The sequence below is a fragment of the Molothrus aeneus genome, chromosome 2 (assembly GCF_037042795.1).
Source record: "Molothrus aeneus isolate 106 chromosome 2, BPBGC_Maene_1.0, whole genome shotgun sequence".
In the NCBI taxonomy this organism is placed as follows: Eukaryota; Metazoa; Chordata; class Aves; order Passeriformes; family Icteridae; genus Molothrus; species Molothrus aeneus.
The window spans coordinates 4509718-4530406 of record NC_089647.1 but is presented as its reverse complement, the minus strand read 5'-3'; the positions used below and the strand labels follow the sequence as shown (position 1 = coordinate 4530406).

At 39.3% G+C, this 20689-nt stretch overlaps 1 protein-coding gene across 1 annotated transcript in view; it reads right to left on the bottom strand.

Moving 5' to 3' along the window:
* CD247 (CD247 molecule) overlaps positions 1–20073 on the bottom strand; it is a 45678-nt gene extending 25605 nt beyond the window's left edge. The window contains 2 exon segments of the mRNA XM_066568207.1: positions 19763–20018; positions 20020–20073. Coding sequence (XP_066424304.1) covers positions 19763–20018; positions 20020–20073 — 310 coding nt within the window.
* Between the last annotated feature and the right edge of the window lie 616 nt (positions 20074–20689).

Sequence of the window (20689 nt, the reverse complement as noted above, 5' to 3'; positions counted from 1 at the left end):
ACTCTGGTGTGGACAGTTCTGATGGTCAGCATATATGTTTATCCAAACCTATGTGCTCACCTGCAAGGAAGGTACCACTATCACAGCTTAATGCTGTATGAGATTCAACCCCACAACCCTCATGAGATAAATCCAGAGCTCTCTCTGGGGTTCTGTGCTCATCCTCATCTGTGTAAGCAAAACTTTAGGAAGGTCATTTCTACCTTTGCCTTAGGGGTCACCATCAAAGCAGTGTTTGAATCTCATCTTGCCTCTGAACCACAGCTTGGCTTCCCAGGATCATTTCTAACATGAAAAGGATGATATAAAGGTAAGTTACTGGGCTATCATCCCTACAATTCTCCCCTTAACCCTATGCTTTGCTGCTTACCCTCTGATGCTTCCCCTTTTGTTCTCACCTCAGCGGTCTCTGCAAGAAGCCTAACCCTGACAGAACATTTGCCTCGTTCTCTCCTCCCCTCCTTTTAATCTTACCCTTTCTCCCCACTCCACATGCATCCCACAGCTCCAATTTTAAATCAACCAGTAAAAAATTCCAACCAAACTCAAACCATCTGCAGCCACATAATCCCAGGTAACAGCAGAGGGCCTGACTCTGTGCAAGCTTTGAGGTCCCACTTATCAATCCCAAATGGAAGGTCTAGGTCTGTGTCCCTCACTGTGTCAGGCCAAAAGATTCACCTGCTCTGCCTTATCAACAAAGGACCTGAACAAATCAGGTACTTGACTGAAAAATTTTTAGGAAGTTCCTAAAAACTATCCCAGTCTACTTTTGCAGCATTTTAGCCAGCAGAGAGAAACTCCGCTGATAAAATCCCTTTTGTTCAGAGTGCTGAGGGAAAGATGCAGGTCAGATGACTGATGTTGCTTTTCTGTATGAAAAAACCTCCTTATTTTAATGGCCATAGTAATAAAGTCTTGCCCCAGAGCCCAGCTTGAGACACAAGCTGTATATTCTCTTGGAAAGCCTCAGCATTATTAGAATACACTTATTTTTAGCATGCAGCATATTGAGGTATTTTATATATCAATGCTGTATTAAAAATAATGTAAAATAGATGTAACACATAATTATATATATTTATCTTAAATGCTTCTTTATCTATATTGGGTTGACTAAACCAGGAGGATATAAGAAAACAGGCTATAGTAGGTTATATTGGTTTAAAGCCTGAGTTACTGAAATTGCTTAGGATATTTGGGTCATTTAAAGTTATCCAGTAGCAATGAATAGTTGTAATATTGCCAGAATTCAGGTAGTTTAAGTTATAAAAAAATACACATGTACTGTTGCCAGTACTTGAACATACTATGAAAATGAAATCAAAAGTTTAATACACCTGTAAAATACACCTGTAAATGTTATCATATTAAAAAATCTATCATAGAATATTTACTCAAAATAACTCAGACAAAATGCAGACATTTTCTTTCCTGGGACAAAAATAAATCCAAAAAATTTTCCTGGCTGGGAGAAAAATAAATCTAAATGTAATTATTCTATTTTCCCTTAGCTATTCAGGGAGTAACTGTCTCCCAGGAGTCCAGGTTGGCTTTTGACAAATAATAGCACAGTACATAATGAAAAATTTAAAAATACTCTTTATTTCCACTTAGCTGTAGTAAGTGGTTGGCAAAGCCTGCCAGTGTCAGACTTGAAGCAAGATTCCCACTTCTGAGCAATAAGGCACTGAACAGTATTGCCCTAATACTACAGGGCCAAGATGAACAAAAAAAAAGTTTATCATCCAGAGATATAACATGACAGAAACAAAAATAAAACATATTTGGAGTTATACTGCTCCAGTAAAACTGTTCCAGTAGTGAAACAGGTTACATTTGCTGAGTCCATATCACCTCTTCTTATATGTTTGCCTTTTTTAACCAAAAACCTGGAATACGAATTCATAACAAATTTTGTTGAATATATGCCAATTAAAACATCAAGGACTCTTAACAAAAAACAAACAAACAAAAAATATAGAAGAAAACAAAACCCCAGCAATACTAAAAAGCAGTTTCATGTGAGAGAAGGATATACAAAAGAAAACCAAAATTTCCAGACAAGTCCAAAATTAGGGTATATGGGAAGTAGAAGGAGATGAGAACTGCTGTATAATTTCATTTAAACAAACTCTTAATTTGACAAAACACATTATCCCTGTGAACTGCAGGCCTACTAATTTGTGTCCCCATTTGTTTTCTCTTTCAGCTGAGTCTGCAGCTCCCAGAATAAAGCTGTCACTTGAGCCAGCAGGTGCCTCCGTCCCCGCCTCTGACCTACAACAGTTATGACACAAGATTAAGAAAAACAGCCACCCCTGGCAGCCAGGCTGGCACGTAATGAACAGTTTAACCCTGGATAAACCTAATGACAAGTGTGGGTGTCTTTGATTGAAATGACAAGGCAGTTTGTCACCCGTTGCTCTGTCACAGAGATCAGCAGTGCTAGCTGAGTTTTCTGCTGAGTTGAGGGGAAAGCAGCTCGGCACTTGCGCATTTCAGAAGGAGCGTGCAAAAACACTGAAAACAAAAGGAGTCACTGTCTCGTGTTGAAGCAACTCTCTGACCCTAAACAAGTCAGCAGTGGAAGACATGCAGCCTTTAAGATGCTCTTGTGAGAAAACAGCACTGTCTCTGGAGACTGATGGAAAATTTTGAACAAAAAACCCAAACCAAACCTGCAAAGCTCTTAGTTTAAATTACCCGGAGGCTTTTGACAGAGGTACTCAGCTATCCAGTTGACCTCCACGTGAAACTCCCAACAGCAACCTGCCTTGCTGTAAGGCTTGTATTTCTCATTGATGAATGTTCAGTGCCCATAAAACGATAACAGCAAGGGTTGATTGCCATTGTAAATCATTAAATAGTCTGGAGGCCCAGCCATCAATCACTGCAGTTTTAGATGATACTGTTTATGGTGTTACACATGCACCTGCTTAAATAGAGCAGCTGGCCTCAAAAGGCTGCATGTGCCTCAGCCCTGCAAAGACTTGTGTTTCTGGTTAACCCTAGTTTCAATTAATGCATCATTTAATACACTATGAGGTGCAACACAATCAGAACCCAAGTGAACAAGTAACAAAGGGGTATGGCACAGAAACAGGCAATGACCATTTGACATTCATGTGGCAAATCAGCGACAGTCCTGGATCCAAAAGGACCACAAATGGGAAAGGCATGTGCCAGCATCAAGTGACAGCCAGCACTGTGAGAGGCACCGTGGTTTTCCTGTACAAGAGGAAAATGAATATCACAACCTCAGGCCCTGTGACATTATTGAACTTATTCTCTGTATCAATTTGAAGACTGTAGCCTTACCATGGTTTCATTTTCTACACCCACACATGGCTTTCCTGAAAGCCCCTCTGATTCTGGTCCTCAACTTAAGGCAAGCTTGAAGGGGAAGAATTCAAAACATTTTCAGCTTCTGTATCTGAAGAAAATTTATGATGGCTCTTCTGCCACCTACTCTCCCCATTCCTTTTCAACACCTTGGAAAACCCCTGCTGTTTTAAATTTAGAAACCTTTCCAGTTACAGATGCCAGCATTTTGAGGCAGTCAAATGTTCATCATCCTGCTGCTCTGCTAAGATCAGTAGCAGCCCACCTGAGGGTTGGCTACCCAGCAGTAATCTTAGGACAGACATCTGGGTTAATGCAGACACACAATCCAGTCTCACAGCAATCCCCTGGGAACTCAAGACTTTATTCCTGCTTTCCATGCATATTTTGCTTGGAAACAACAAAATACTTCTCTATTTACATGTTGCTAGAAATAAGAAACAGAATCAAGAAGGTTGAAGGATCCACTTTCTCCACTGAAGCCTCTAATTTAATGCAGCAGTTGCAGTATTGCCTTTTCAAGAGAAAAACAGACTCATAGCAAGATTTCCCTCCTGGCCATAACACCCTTCTGCCAGCTCACTGCAGAACAACACATCCATGGCGGTTTTTTTGGAGGTTATTTTCATCTTAATCCCCTTCAAATGTCAGCTGCTGATGTCCAGCTCCTCCAAGGTAAAGCCAGCTTCACTGTTTCCATCCAACAGATGGTTGCTTAAGCTAAATCCTGCTGCCTTGTGGTTTTCAGCACATCTTTAGCATTGCCAGTAACAGGGATAGTATCAGAGAGAGTACCACATTAACAACCACACTCACACCTTGTATCAAATATCAGTTAAGGCTTTTCCAATGCCTTTTCTCACTGAAGTATCTCATTTACTCCTTATCTTCTTTGCACATGTCCTTTTGGACTCTACTATTTAGTAAAATTTCAGCATCCCCAACATCCTCTTATGAGTCACCAAATGGATTTTAATCATATTCTTTGTCATACTACTATGTCTGGGCTTTTCCGTGCTGGACATGACACTTAGATATATCTAAGTGCTGTCAATCAGGTTGGCTTTGGTTGATCATTTTAAAATTTCTTCCAATTTGGTGGTTGTAAAGGTATGCAGAGTATCTTACAACTCACCTACTACATTTATGCTTCAGCACTGCATTTATCTTCCATTCCTTTTCATTCTTGCTGCAACAGCTTGTGTGGAGATACTTTTCTTATCTTAATATGACTTTCTACTTATATAGCAGTTTTTGTGCAGAACCAGCAACATGAAACAACTTCCCCTTGCTTTAGCTGAAAGCTGATGAGCGAAGCTCCTGAGATACACTTTTACATAAAAAGTTTCTTTCCTGCTCTAGTCTGGTTTTCCATTCTATTAGTTCACCACAAATTCAAGCATGGAAAGATTAAATATGGTTATTTAATGGATAAAGCAAGTGGGAGTTCTGTTGCTGACTTTGACAGAGACTTTCTGAAAAACAATTAACCATTCTGCACTTTGATTTACCCCATTAGAATAGAAATTACAAGACCATACTACTTCAGGAGAGGAAGGCGAGGATCTATTATGGGTATTATTGAAATACTTCCAATTCCTAAGGAATCCTTAGATTAATGAAAGCAATGAGATGAGTAGCAAATGCCGATCCATTAAAAGATTAAAAATAGTCTTCAGTGCAGGAGGATAATTGCTCAGACATGCTGGGAACATCATTTATTCTGCAGCATAGATGGTGTCAAGCCACATTCCCAAATCACGTTACAGCCCAGCCAAAACCAAAGGCTATCACATAATTCAGGGATGAGGTAAAGACACAAATCACAGTCCTGTCTGCCTTGCAAGACCAAAACGTGTTAGACTCACTGTAATGTCAACTACCAAGAAGCTAATTTTAACATAGCTTGACATATTTGCACCATGGCTTCTCTCTGTCTGCTTTCACAAGAGTCCATTTGTGGTGATGCTTTTAAAAGATGTTCCATTCATACTGCAACACTGATACCTGCTGAGGTGCTGATAAGGGCCAAAAGTCTGGTGTAGCCAACCTAGACTACCTTCAGCACTCACACAGCTACTTTTTCGTGCACAATGCTGGGCATGGAGGTGACATCTCACATATTGAACAGGGCACTGAGGCCTCTGTCCTTCCATGAGTCCACACACCCCACCCACCAGCAGTGGCTCTCTTGGAGAAGAGGGAATGTGACCACGACAATGACCTACACCTTGGGATAAACAACATGAGCAAGCCTCTCTGACCAAAAAAGACACAGCAAAGGTGTATTTCCTTATAGCAGAGCATCACCCCTACTCTTCCCTTATGAGAGGGCACAGACACCTAGACTTGTTTTCTTCTTGCACTCCAGTATGTCTCACTCTCATACACACAGCCACCAAGATGTACAGTGATGGTTTAATGGTTTGCTCTCCTGACTTATTTCTCCCCTAAGAGAACAAGCCATCAATACCTTTCTGGAGCTGACAGAACTGCCATGGATATGATCAGCTCTCCAGGTATCTCCTGTCATGAACTCAGACATTTGATTGAAGGAGAATCTAAATAAAACATTATGTTATTTCTTAAATTTTGAGTTCAACAGGCAAGCTGTCTGTATTTAATGGTAACTGAACAGGCAGTTACTGCCACACCAGAAGCTTCAGACCTGTTATTCAGAAAACTGGGGCTTGATGTAAATTTTAGAACCTACATGTCACAGAACTGCATTATGTTCATAGGTAAGCTGGCTAAGAAGGTCATCAGCAACAAAAATTCAGGAATTAAACATATTCATGTCCATCATTGTTTGATGAACCCAAGCAAGAAGGCTGCTGTAAAGTCCTTTCTTTAAACTTAGTTGCAACAACCATTGATCTTCCTGCACTCCTGACAGTTCAGAGACCCTCTATATGAAAGGATTATACAGGGGGGAAAAAAACAACTTGTGTCTCACAATTCCATCAAAAGGATCTGTACTATTCCTTTTCCGCTCACAGTTTTAAATTCTCTTGAAGCAGCAGGAGTTTTAACCAAATCTTTCTTGCAGCAGGGAGGTTATACATCTCTCAAATAATATCAAAGGTGTTACTCCTGTCATTCAACAAATTTAGTATTTTAAAGACAGGAAATTTGCCAGCCCTAAAGTTCCAATAATGTAATTCTAAAAGATGACAAGATGACAGGCACACACACAGAGCCTTTTTTTTTTAATACAGGAAATGTGTGTGTAGGAGAACATCCAAGGATATACACGTAGTATGGTCAAAGACAAATAGAATGAAAGTTAAAAAGATATTAATGAATTCACATTTCTGGATTTCTCAAGTTCTGTTTGCATTTTTTCAAACCATTTATGATTAGAGAAATGATAATAAATCTTAGATGGTGGGGAGGTAAACAACTAGGAGGACATACCCACACCATTTGATTACAGAGCACAAAATCCAGGCAGTAAAAAGGAAAGAAGTAGGAGAAAAACAGAGGAGGTTCCAGCAGCAATAGCCCTCACTGCCTTTGAAATAGTAATGCAAAACTTAAAAAAAAGAAATATTCCATTATTCCTGGTACCTGCTGAGAAAATATTATTCCCTCCACCTTGGGCTGCGTGTATCTAATAGCAGAATTTCACTTACAGGAAACTGCTGTTTATCTGATAAAAGATGAAAGGTGATCAATAGATTTTGTAATTTTAATATGTCTGCAGGCTGCAGTAAACAAACTAAACACTAAAGATCATATTTGATCCTTGTGAAATCTACATTTAAAAATGGTTTTGATAATAGACATGGAACACATTTTCATGCTGATACACCAAAGAGCACATGTGAATTTAACCATTAAATTAACATAAATATGCCTTTAGAGGGATTGATCAAACATTGCTCTTCTTATGCACCTCTCAAATGCATAAATTAGAACAAATTAGGACTGAGGAAGGTTTCCCTGGCAAACTTTGGCTCCTAGAGCCAACCTAAAAAAGTCCATTCCATAAACTCAGCGATGGTACCCAAGTAAGGATTTGAGTTCTTACCCCCTTTGCCCTATGCCAAAGCTATTTGGATAGTGTGAATCCTTCTTCTGGCCCTCCTGAAGTAATTCAGCAATCAGTTTGTAGCTTTTTTTTTTTATAACATGTATTCTCATTTTCATTTCATCTTCTCTCCCCCGGTGTATTTTAGGCAGCAATCATCCCCTGCATGAACACTCAAGTGGGTGTTCTTTTACATGCTACATACAGATGATTAAGAGGCAATGTTTTGACTAATTATATGTAAACTCCATTCAAAGTGCCACTTGGCTTAAGGGCTCTATCACCAAATATTTCACACTTTTCCTTCTCAGCTCAAGACACCAAGACTGAAAGGCCTGGGAAAAAAAAACCAACCCTGAAGTAGCTTTCAGTCAAACTCACGCCTGTCTGGATCACACTCATGACACAGAAAATAGGGAAATGCCAGGTGTGGAGCGTTTTCCCAGCCCCGTTACAGGTATTACCCTGGATAAGCCAAAGCAGGCAGACCAAGAGCTCTGCTGAAATACAGCTCCCCTCAGGCGACTGCACTCCTCAGCAGCCCCAGACCAGCGAGTTCAAGACCAAGGTGCTCTGTTTGGTGCCTGAGGCAACAGAGCTCTCCACACTCAGAGCAAATAAACTGCGGCCAATCCCCAAAGGAGGGCCTTGCCTTGATGCCTGGTTAATAGTTAATGCATAGGGCAAATCCTCGGCTAGCTGGGGGCAAAGCAGCATGCAGGGCGAGGCAGGCAGGCGGCTGAGAGCCGAGCTTCAACATCCACTGCAACAGCAAGAGCTACTCCCAACCAAAATATCACACTTTAATTAGCTAAATGAGATATTTAGACATTACAATCGTCAGGTCTTAGCACAGATGCTCCTGCAGGAGTAAGCAGTAGGTAGCTAGAATAATTGGGTTTGTATTTTTGTGATCCCAGAAAGGCTGTCTCTAAACAACAACACTTGGTTGCCAACCAGGCTAAACATCATCATGTTAAGAGCTGTGACAGATGCATGTGTGGTATGGAGAGCAATAAATGTTCTTCAGCTCTCAAGCACATTTCCTAAAGAGCTCCAGCTTCTTTGTATCTGTGAAATAACACACAGACATTATTTTTTTCCTCTCTATCCCCACTTGAGGAAGACTAACAACACATCCATAACTAATTTTTACTTTCTTAATCTTTATTTTACTTTTTACTCTCATCAGTTCAATTGAGTTTTGAATAACAAAGGCATTTTAAAGAGTGGGAATGGAAATAGTTTGCTGTTTTCCATGGCAACTCAGGGCTGTCCTGTAAGCAGGACATGTTACTGTGTGTGTGAATGTAGCAGCAAATTAGATGCAGGCACTATTTAAATTTCCTAGATATAATTTTCTTATTTAATTTCCTATATATATAGCACATTGCTCTGGAGGGTCCAAAGGATGCTTGATAGATCTCAGCTTTCAAAATGCCATCATGAAATAGGCAAATAAACCTCTGTGTTGATTAATCAAATTCTAAAGTACCATATAGTCTTCAGGACCATGTGTGTTAACACTTTCTAAGTGTTTTTGTGTATTGGCAATCAGATAAGTAATGTACAGTTAACAAAAAAGGCCAAAGTATGGCCCATTTTAGCTGGAATTGAGCTGGAATTTATTGTTCCAGTTTATTGGAAAGCCTACACACATTCCAGTGGATTTCTAAAGGTTGCAGAGTAAATCATCAACCACAAGTACAAAACCTGCAACCCCATTTTTTTATTTTCTTGCCTTATCTAAAAACCAGCCCTGTTTCATTAAGGGGAGAAAGACCATTGGGGATGATTGGAATTGCCAGAATTATCTACAAATCCTTCAAAAAAGATTCCAAAGTTCAAACTGCCCGATTTAAAAATGTTACATTTCATTCATATTGATTTTTCTTAGTATCTTAACAGCCATCTTCCTAATCAGATGGATTAAAAAGCACCAGAAGAAACTTTCAAAATAATCAGAACTACAACAAAACAAGATAATGAGGAGTTAAAGATGAAAACCTCAAAACAAAACTGCCTTAGGAATTATACCTTTTTAAACTGCAGATCTTATTAAACTGCTTTGTATAATCATTTATACCTGCAAATTGACAAATAAATGCTAGATAATATAACTGCTTATAGGCCCTCATTTCCTTGTGCATAAGATACCTTCTAACTATGGATGAGGCTGAACACTATACTGTTTTTATTATAGTGTGACCCTAAAACTTCAAAAGAAATGAAGATCCCACTGAAGCCAAAGGCACAGAATGAGAAACTTTCTCCTTCCCAAGTGGTTGGCATATACTGCAGTCTTTATGGAGGTGGCAGCAGCTCACAAAAACATCACTAAATTGGTTTCCAGCTATCTGATAACAGCACCTTTCCTCCAGCACAGATCTTTGTGTGAGCTGCAAAAGCCTGGCTGAGCAGCTGGGTAAATGCCCAAGCAGTTTGTCTGAAGCAAAACTCCTTCTAACGCCGTTGGGCAGCTGCCTAAGCAAGATAGCCAAATTACTTTTAAATTAGCTATGCTTAAATAAGTGGCACTTACTAAAACTGACATGAACTAATTAGAAGGGGAAAGTTTGACAGAAATTAATTACCAACCCCACATTACAGTCACAGCACATCTAGAGGTGATACTGCTTGCCAGATCTTTTTAAATACCTGAAGCCCTCCAGATAATCCTTCTGTTCAGGAAAGGTCAGCACATGTGCTGGGTTTTCTCCGACTGCCTCTGCTGATCAAATTTCATGTTGCTGAATCCCTGAGACCCCTGCATATCTTTAAGATTTGCTAGCCATCGTCTAACTCTTCCAGTCTTCTATAATTTCACGTGGTTTCAGCAGTGGCAGAACCATCCATATATAAGCAAATACTATCAGTCCTCATAATAATACTATTTTTATATAACCAGGCACGAGGGACAGCCCCACCTCTGTGCATCATTTTGCAGAGTCTCTCTCACAGGAACCTGCTCAGTGATCCTGGTTGTGCTGGAATAGAGATGCCACTAAAGAGAGCACAACAATTTTTGCCAGTGTGGATGGGAAAACTCTTAGAGACACATACCCTGTTAATTGACTGCAAAGGATTAAACTGATTCTGTAAAATACTACAGCTGAGGCTGAGATTTTTTAGGTTTGTCAAGCTCATGAGAAGCAAATTCTGATGACCCATTAACCAAGGAATTTTTCTAGACTCTGTTAGAATCTCTCACCAAAATCAAGAGTCTCTCAAATGGCTTAGCATGTGGGAGCCCCATTCAAGTTCCTGCTCCAAATCATTCAGAATAAAGAGCTGGATCTGCATTTCCCTCTTCCCAATGCAGAACACAAATTGCTCACTGACTTTTTGCTGTCTCACAAAAATACTTTGGAAGGATTCTGATTAACCTAATAGAAAATAGAAGGGGGTGGTATGGGGGAAGTGTTAAGGTATTTTGAAGTTTTGCAGAAATTGCTTCCCTTTTAGCTCTGTTTTAAACCTGATATTTGTTTTACTACAACCATTATGTCTAACAAATAAACATTTGGTTCAGGATGTAAAAAGAAGAGCAAGAGAGAAAGGGGGCAAACCTGTTAGCTACTTCTTTGCAGCTGAGGAAGATAAAATCAGAGAAAAACACTTTGGAAAAGATGTTACCACAAGATAGGGCTGAAGGTTCATATCCGTAACTTCTTTAAGAGAGTTATAAGAAGAAGAAAAAAAGTTGTCTCAAACCTGAAAATAAGCAGTTCTCCTTTTCCAGCAGGAGAGACATAGCTAACAGCAGAAACAAATGCATTGTAGTGCAGCTGGGTTTTGAGTCAAGTAGTGAAATAGCATCTGAATTATTAGGAAAAACAAGATTAATTTAGTTGCATGAATAGGAGAGGGAAAATAATACTTCTGCCTAGTTCACATTAATACTAGAGACATCTGAAATTTAGGAGAGAATTCAAACCAAGATAAATTAAAACTGCTTCTTCTAGAAAGAAGTAATTTTGTGAGAGAATTTGGGGGTTTTTAAACATTTGAGTCAAGGAGAAACACTTAGAGATGTGATCAGAATGGATCGCATTGTGGAAATTTAAAAAAAGTCAGTTAATTACTCCAGTTGGCACAACATTGAATATTTCATTATGTTTTAGGTAAACCACTTTGGAAAAAGAAAAGCAAAATTCTTGAACATCTGTAATTCTTTCCAAACTTTTGGGAGCGGACCATAATTCTGAAGTTACAAACAATCTTCATCAGAACTTTAGATCACATCAAGACAGCCTCAAAAAAATTATTCTCTCTTGTGAACTTGCTGCATTTAAAAAAACCAAAAACACAAACAACGGACAACGTTGTGCTCTTTCCAATGAAATCAGGAATAATTTTCTGGAGAAAAAGAAATACGGATTGTCAGCAAACTGCAGTGAGCCTGATGCAGAAAGCAGGGGCCATCTGCCAAACTGGGGGGTGGTTTGGGCTTTCAGAGGAGAGCATTTTACGGCTGTTCATCGGCAGTGAACGGCCACCCCTCTGTGCCTGACCCAGATAGAGCAGGATGCAGCTCTGTGCCATGGGAATCAGCGCTCCCTGCACCACTCTGCTCATCCAGAACACGGGCCGTGGGTAGGCAAAGCTTCCATCATCTCCCTGCTCCAATAAAAATGAGAATGGGTCCTGTTGAAAGCATAATTAAAATAATTTTATCCAAGAGATTTTAGAGATATTTTTTCTTTCCTTTTTAGATGCATAGTCTGAGATGGTAAATTCTAGAAAGCCTTTCTGGCATATATTAGAAGCTTATTTTTTAGAGTAACTGGAATGGTGTTTCACCTTCTGCTTGAAATCCAGATGGGTTAAGCTTGTTTATCTTCTCTGGCTTACTGGCTGTGGTTATGCTCATAACACACGAGTGCTCAGCTTTACATTTAAAAGATCAATAGCTTCAAGAAGTTAAAAATTTGGCAACAAGTGATGGGGTATAGTGATTCCCGTTCCTTTCTCTGAAAGGTTTTCTCATTTGCTTTCACTAATTCTCTTTGAGATTACCACCTGCAAATATTTCCTTCTTCCACATCACTCACCAGAGAAAGCCCTCAGAAAAAAATTAGGCAGGGAATTTACATGTCCTGAAAGAGACTGAAAGAACCAGGAGCCCCTTAGTAACGAAGATGTGACTGATAAATAAGCAGGAAAAAAAACCCGCAGGTAACAAACAAGGATGAAGTCAAATCCTTCCCTAGCGTAAGCCTCCAGGAAAGTATCACATAGGTTACTTTGGTTGTGTTGCATTTGTATCTCTTCAAATTCCAACAGACTATTAAGCGTGAGCAAATATTAATAGCAAGATTTTTTAAAATTTCCTGAGAAATATGAAAATTAAAAATTTCAAACAAAAATGTACACTTGCATTACTTCAGACAGCACTGCCTCCCTATACTTTTCTTGAAAATATTTTTATTACAAATTGCCTTAAGAGTTTCTAGCCTATAATGACTTAGACTTTCAGAATAAGTTCCCCTCTGGACACTAACTCAGGTATTTTACCTCTAGGCAACAAATCATAAAATAACATAAAACAACAAATGAATCCTGAACATTAACAGCAAGTTGTTAGGAAGAAATACATAGAGTTTAAACAGCATTCTTCCAAAAATTATCCAAAGATACTAATTTGCTACATGGATGACACTTTATGAACGGAGCAACTCTTCTTGTAGTAATTCACAAGAATTAGTTGTTTGCTTCTTAGAAACTGTGTTTAGGTAGAGATTTTTTACAAGATACCAATAATATAGTATTCCTCTCAGTCTGTATCCCATCTTCCTTCCCTTAGAGGATGATTAATAATCCAACTTGTAGGACTTATTCTATTTTTGCCATCTCCAGCAATGCACCTGCACGTGTGCACAAAGTGCTGCTGAAATTACTTTACTTACATTAAAGCCCAAAGTGATGACCTTGTGCAAATCTGCATCATGGAGAGAAAAAGGTCCGTGAGAGAGAGAAAGAGAGGGAGAGAAATCCAAATTCCACTAACACTTTCTTCCCTGGACCTGGCTTCACATGGCCGGATGGAAAACTACCTAAATAGCAACAACACAGAGTGGATAAAAACAGAAATAATTTTTGCTCCCAATGACTTGATGTGGGGTTCCCTGACTGAAGGTTGTTCATATGCAATTGAAGAAATGACCAAATGTTGTAGGAATTTGATTTTACAACTCAATATAATACGATACGCACTAGAATTTTTCTTTGCAAATGTTTAAAATTCTGCTGTATTAATTATGAGCTGCAGGATCCCAGCTCGGGAATACAATTTTTATATATATATATTTTAAAGGAGTAATTAAAATTTTCAGCTATTTCTGAGTGACAAAATGAACATTTGATACCTAGAAATGCACAATATCCACCATTAGGAAGTTGAGTTTGCTGAGAGTATTTAAAAAGTGACATTGTCAGATTATACCAAACTCTTCCTTCAGATTGATCTGCTCAGAAGTAAAATACTGGATGTTCAATTTTAGTTTGAGCTGGATTTTTACATGAACTAATTAAAAACAAATGTTTTGAAAACAAAGTACCTCATTAGTTTGAGCCCTGCTCCAAATCCACATCCTCACACAGAGAGCCTTGATTTGCTCCCACCCATCCAGTGGTCAGCACCTGAAGATTTTTCTGTTCTGTTTCCCCAGAGTTTCAGTTTGCTTTGTGAGGAGATGCACACCATAGGGAATCAGAATGAATTTACAACACGCTGATGCGTTAAGTATCTGGGAAGCGTTTTTATAAATATTTGGCTCTGTTTATTTCACATTTGGCTGTCACGCAGACGACAACAACACTCTAAGCGAAATGAACGCAAAACACCCATGCTCTTGTCTGGAACAAAGTCATTATGAAATTAGGATGAACAACCAGGAAAAGCGGTTTTTAGTTACATAGGTCTTTATTCAATGGCCAGTGTACGCTTACTTGAAGTAAAACACCACCCAAATTAGTATTCCCTCAATTTCCTGGATATTGCACCTTATCCCATTAGAAAAGCATTTCAGACCATTACTCTGATGTAAATAACAAAATCTATTAATACATTTTTAGTATACAAACTTGGAGGGGTGTTAGGAAAAAAGCTTCTCTAAGTGTTCTCTGGGTCAAAACGTTTCATGTGCTTTTTTTTTTTTGATGAGGAAACTATTTTTAGTGCTTGCAGCCATGAGCATTGCAGCATGCTATCGCCCCCCCCCCCGCCCCCAAAATAGCAATTACCTAAAAATAATAATTATAAGTGACAAGTTCTATAGCTAGTTTTCTCTTTTATTTTTTCTGGAGCCATGCAGGTTTGCATTTCAAGGTGAACATACAAGCTAGAAAATGTTACCAGGAAACTAAAAAAGTTTATTTGCGGAGAAAGTTAAGATTTTCACCTAAGACAGCAGCTTGAATTGTACATAAATCATATACTGTGAGATTTCCTAAGAAAACCAAACAAAACAAAATAGCCCACAGGTATTGACCACTGGCCACCCTCTAGACTTACTCAGTGTGTTCTGCTGCTGTTTATTCTATCATTTGTTGAAAATTTTCCAATCTTTTTCCCCTGTCAGGTTCCATTAATTCTAATTCGGTATATATTTCACATCCGCATTATCTGAGTTTTCAGAGAATTGTGTTACCATTATGGCTTCTCCTTCACTTAAAAAATACAACAAACTGAAAAGAATGGTCTGTTACTCAGAAAGAGTCAGGATAAAGGTGAAGTTTTCACTACAGGTACATCTCACAAAAGAAATAGGCCAGATAGTACAAGCATTTCATCAGGCTCCACAAGCAGATATTTAACATACTGCCATAAACCAAAAGCACAGAACGACAGAAAACTCCAGAGCTGCTGTTCTTGTAAGACTTAACAGATACATAACAAAGGATTAAGAACAAAATACACAATGGGCTTCCAAAGGTTGATGGTTTATTCCTAGGGAACTTGTAGGACTTAAAATACTTCCGATCTACATGGCTCAAAAACGGAGGTGGCTTCTATCACTTAAGCAGAACTTGCACTCACCAGTGCTTGTGACCTCTGAGGCTGAGGAACTAGCTGGTTTCTACTTCTATTTTTTATAGTTATATTGGCAAAGGACTGAAAAAAAGTGTAGCTTCCACAAAGATGGATGTATCCACTGTTTGGGGCTGACCACAAGCATTTTGCTGTTTTCCAAGGCTCCTGTGTTTGGGTGAATGGATCGAAGAACTGCAAACCAAGAGTTTCATTTGCCTGCACATTTTATCTGTTATATTTGAAGTTATAAATCAAAGTACAGAATGGAGATAAATGTTTTCATTGCTTTCCTGAAAAAAAAAACCCTGCTTTGGACTGTCTTACTTTAAAAGCTAAAAATACTATATACTTCTTAAAAGACCAGAGCTTAAGTTAATTAAGAAAACAATATTCAATCCCAGTCTTAAAATATTACCTTTGACAACAACAGAAAAATCTGAAAAATTTCATCTTCTCACAGACTCTAGAATAGCATAAATTGCTCTCTTAACATTAAAAAAAAAAACCAGCAATGAAACTTAAATTTATCTGTTGACCAAAGTCAGAAGAGTGAAAAGTCAACAATACACTTACAAGTTTTACATGCACACGGAGAAAATAGATACCTTTAGCAGAATACACATTTTAAATATTTTTTAAAAGCTGCATCTTCCATTCATGCCAACTAAAAATATCCTCTATTTTCTTGCCAGAATAGCTGATGCATCTTACATTTCTACGTACAATAAAGACACTCAAATAGATGATTTAGTTGGAAAGGGGGAGGAGTAGTCGATGGTTGTTTGCAATTGTGCAAAAAAAAGCTTTTTTTTTTTTTTTTTTGAAAGGGAGTTTGGTTAGAATTTGGAAAGAGATAGGAAATAACCCATATATCCTAATGGAAATATGCAAGGAAAAAAAATATAAAAAATTTATTTCACATGCTAGTCACCATTCAAAGTCTGTGTGAACAACAGAAAATGGTTGTCAAAAACATTCCTCACATAAACATTCATTTAGACATCAAATTCTTGTCCCCTTAAGCTGCTAGTGAACCTCCTTTTTTAAACTCCACTTCGGCTTTTTATCCACCTGGTCTTACTTAAGAAGGACACACAGAGGAAAAATATAAATATATTTTGCAGATAGCCTTCTGTATTTTGTAGATCCTTCCCATCTAGTGCACATAAAAAACCAAAAGGAATGTGATCATTAATTTGTTACTTCACTGGTTAGGAATTCTGCTTGGAAGGGTTAAGCTAGAAAGCACTTGCTCTGTAACAAGCATTACAGAATTGAACATAGCAAGGGCTCAACAAATGTCCCTTTACAAAGAAAGGCTACATTGCCTACATTTTGTTCCATTCTGCCAGTTCATAGGGTTTTTCCATGAATTATTAATGAATCAATGTGAACAGGCAGGAGAAATAAAAGAAATAAAACATGTAAAATTAAGCCTTTATATTTTTCCCCCCTAGGAGTAACAAGAACGCATCTCGGAGAACTTAAGGCAGTGCATAAGGACACAAGGATGGTATAAAAAAAAATCTGAATTTACTTCTTTGGATTCCTCGGACAAGCTTGTAAACAACTCCTGGTCTACAAATCTTGTCATTTGCAGAGCAGCTGATGAGAGGGAAGAAAAGAAGTAATGGTAAGACCTATTACCTGTCCCTGAACTGACTAAAAAAGGCTGATGGCATCGCGGCAACCCAATGGGCAGGAGATAGAGATATGCAGAGCAGAAAAACAGTGTGGAAATGAGCTGTGCAAGTAACATCTGGTAAAGACCAACACCGCTGTAATTTCCACAGAGTTAGCTGAAAACAGGGCACTGTCCTGTTCCATTTAGCAGACAATTCTGAGAAAAGTGGCTCTGTAAAGAAGTGTAGAAGAGGGAAGGGCTGTTCTTAAATTCCTGCACATACATTTATATACACGCATGTTGTGTGTGTTTGTATAAATCAAAGCATCATCTCATCAGGCTTGAAAAAAAGAGGGGGGCAACTCTACAGTATTGCTCACACGATTATTTTATTGCTATCAAAGCCTATCATGCTTCAGAACAAAAGCTGTGTCAACTGCATGAAGGTTTTTGCCATTTTAGTTGTGATATTCAGGTACAAGTCTTCTAATATTCTTGTCTCAACAAAGGACTAACAAAGTCATCTGCTCATAATTAAAATTAATACTCTTCATGGACTTTTTAACAGAGGGTTATAGGAGGACCTCAGCTAGATTTCCAGATGTACACTTCTGTGCCTTTGAAGAGGGAAAATAAAGAAAATTAAACATATATATATATATATATATATATATATAAATGTGTATTTGAAAATGTGAGATGCCTTCGCTCTGTAATTGCTCAAAGGCCAAATTTGAGCATTCTGAAATTTGTGGTCTGGCGTCAATAAATTCAAAGTCTGTGTCAGAATTCATGGCCCATCCCTAGAATTACTTTAAAACATTTTCCCCTCATGCCCGATGTATTTACTTCAGAACTCAAAGATCAAATATAAAAGCTTTGCAAGTTCCTCAGTGCTAATCTTGGTGGCATCTTTCAGCTGCCCTTTTAAAGAATAAGCACAAACACTTCATAGTGAAGTGGAATTAACTCACTGTGAGGAGGTATGCAGCTTACTGAATCTGTACTGAATCCGTCTGAGCTTATTTCATGAAAAAATTAAAAGTTCATTTCCCTAGAAGTCCTTCTAGGGAAGGACTAAAGTTCCTTTCCCTAGAAGTGAACTCTGAGAAAGCTTGAAAACACTCCAGGCAGCAGAAAATCTTTCTGCTCACAGCTCTGAGCTGAAAAACCCAACTGTTTGGTCTCATTGTTGAACTAAATTCATGACAGATCTTACATTTTTGGTTTTGTCTGTTCTGTATCCATAACGTGGCAACAATTCCACAAGTTTTGATTTATATTTCTTCTATTTTATCTACACTCTTTGGCTAAATGCTGCTATACTTCAAACTATTATAGGTATCCAATCAAAAATACTTCCCCTGAAATCCACAGGCAGCCACCTCCAAATCAGTGACAACAGCATCCCTTTCGAAACTTGAACCATTTATTCTTTGTGAGTGTGAATACCCCAAGAGCTTTGCACCAGACACCTCTGCAAGCTGCATTACACATTTTTCGAAGTTTTCTGCTGAATATGCACAAATAGGAGCCTGAACTACAGACATTGTGTGATGGGTTAAAAGGGAGGAAATGTAAAAAGATGGTTTTGCAGATGGATTTTGGCCTAAAGTAACTTCCATACTTTTGTAGCCTTACATGCATCTGTGGATACAGAACAAGGCACAAAATATGAGAAGTATACTAAAGTACAGGATCATATTTGGGTATCAGAAAGGGACAGAGGCCCCAGAGGTTGAAGGGAGGACAAACACAAATCATGGCCTGCCACAGAATATAAAACCCCCCTCAAAACCCTCCTGGAAAGAAAAATTCCACAAATCACCAAGACTGGTTCCACAGCATTAGAAAGCAGCTGCAAAACCCTCCTCTCATCCCCAGAAAACTTTCCCATAAAATGTCTGTGGCAGTCACCCAAGCTCTTGAGGATGCTGGGTTCAAGTACAGCCAGTGTGTACATGGAGGAGGGGAAATCTTCCAGAGGATTTGGCTCTAACGCAAGCTCAGATGTGGCCTATGGCATATTCAGACCTCACCTGAGGCCTTTTCCAGATGTAAATTTTGTTGCTCTTTTCATCTACTGAGCTCCTAAAAAGTAAATTCCTCCTCAAACTAAACTTGACTTTGGAAGATCTGTGCACACCGAAGCTGCTCCACTCAGTGCCCAGGCAGGGCCGGCCTGTGCACCACACAAATAAATTACACAAAGGAAGAAATGGCTTCATGTTGTGCCGTGTCTGGTGGAGAAGAGCAGATGGCAGGGACGTGAGGGGAAGGGCCCTGCCCTTTTGTCACCACCTGTGCCCCATTTCCCGCCTGCCGGCTCTGCTGTGGGCCACAAACCCACAGCCCATCTCCATGAGAAGCCTCTCCCATGCATCTTACTTCGAGTGACAACTTTTCCATCACTGCCTCAAACCTCCCCTTTGGAATCGCAGGGAAAGCGGCCCAGGTGAGGCCTGGGAGCTTTGTTTAGTTACTGTTCAGCTGTGGCGTCGCTCCAGCAGGAGCAGGGCCCCTCATCCCATCCTTCCTCTTTATCCCAGGCCAGTTCAACACAGCAGATCCCTCTCCTCCTTCACAGGGGGGCAGACATGGCTGAGGTGCTCACACAAACACCCTCCTGCTACCAAAATGGTGGTGAATCCACCACAGAAACATCACAGCCTTTCCTCAAAAGAGCTTTACAGGAACCCCTGGCAAACCCAAAGCCCGCCTTTACCTGTGGCTGGGAGCTGGGCCTGCAGGGTGGCAAGGATGGCGATCCTCCTCCACCTCTTCATCTTGCCAAGCTGGACAGTGCTGGGGACGGGAGAGAAGAAGAAGAAGAAGAAGAAGAAGAAGAAGAAGAAGAAGAAGAAGAAGAAGCTCCTCCACGGGCTGTGCTGGTGTGTGGCCGCCACAGGAAGAGGCTCAGCTCCTATGAGAGCTTTCGGAGTCCACCTGCCGGCTTCCTCTGCCTTCACAGCCTCTGAGTGAGGGCTGGGGTTTGCCTTCTTGGTACTGATGTTTGGGGTTTCCTTTGTTATTCATCCTTTTCCTCTCTGCTAGATGATTTTTTCTGTGAGATGGGGTTTTTTTTCCACTTTGTCTGATGGTTTCTAGATCATCCCCACTCAGTGGCTGCTGGTCTCTGTTTCTGGGATCGAATTTGACCTGACTTCAAAAAGGGGTTTATGCAACTATTCCCAGTGTGCAGCACAGGGCAGAAATAGAAATTTAAAACTGTAAGTTATAGTCACTTTTGAAAAATATAGTTGTCTAAACTCATAACAATACAAAATTCATTTCTAACTCCCACTTTGTAAGACATCTCACATTATTGTGCTCTTTTTGAATGCAGGCAAATAAAAATTTTCACTTTTTCATTAATAAATGAAAGTTCATTTTAGACAACTGTGAATTAGAAAAATATATCTTAGGTAAACCTAATGGCTTAAAGCTCAGCCTCACTCCCATCAAAATACATCTGGCTCAACAGATCACTGAATGTTTAATGTTTACAACAGTAATACTAATAATGCACTTGAGGACCAGAGCTTAGGCTGGGAGGAAGTCCAAGCATCTCAATGCATAATTTTTTTTCTCTTGTCTCTAATTCTTAGAAAAGAAAGAGGAATGTGCATCCCCAGGAGGTACAGAAACAGAT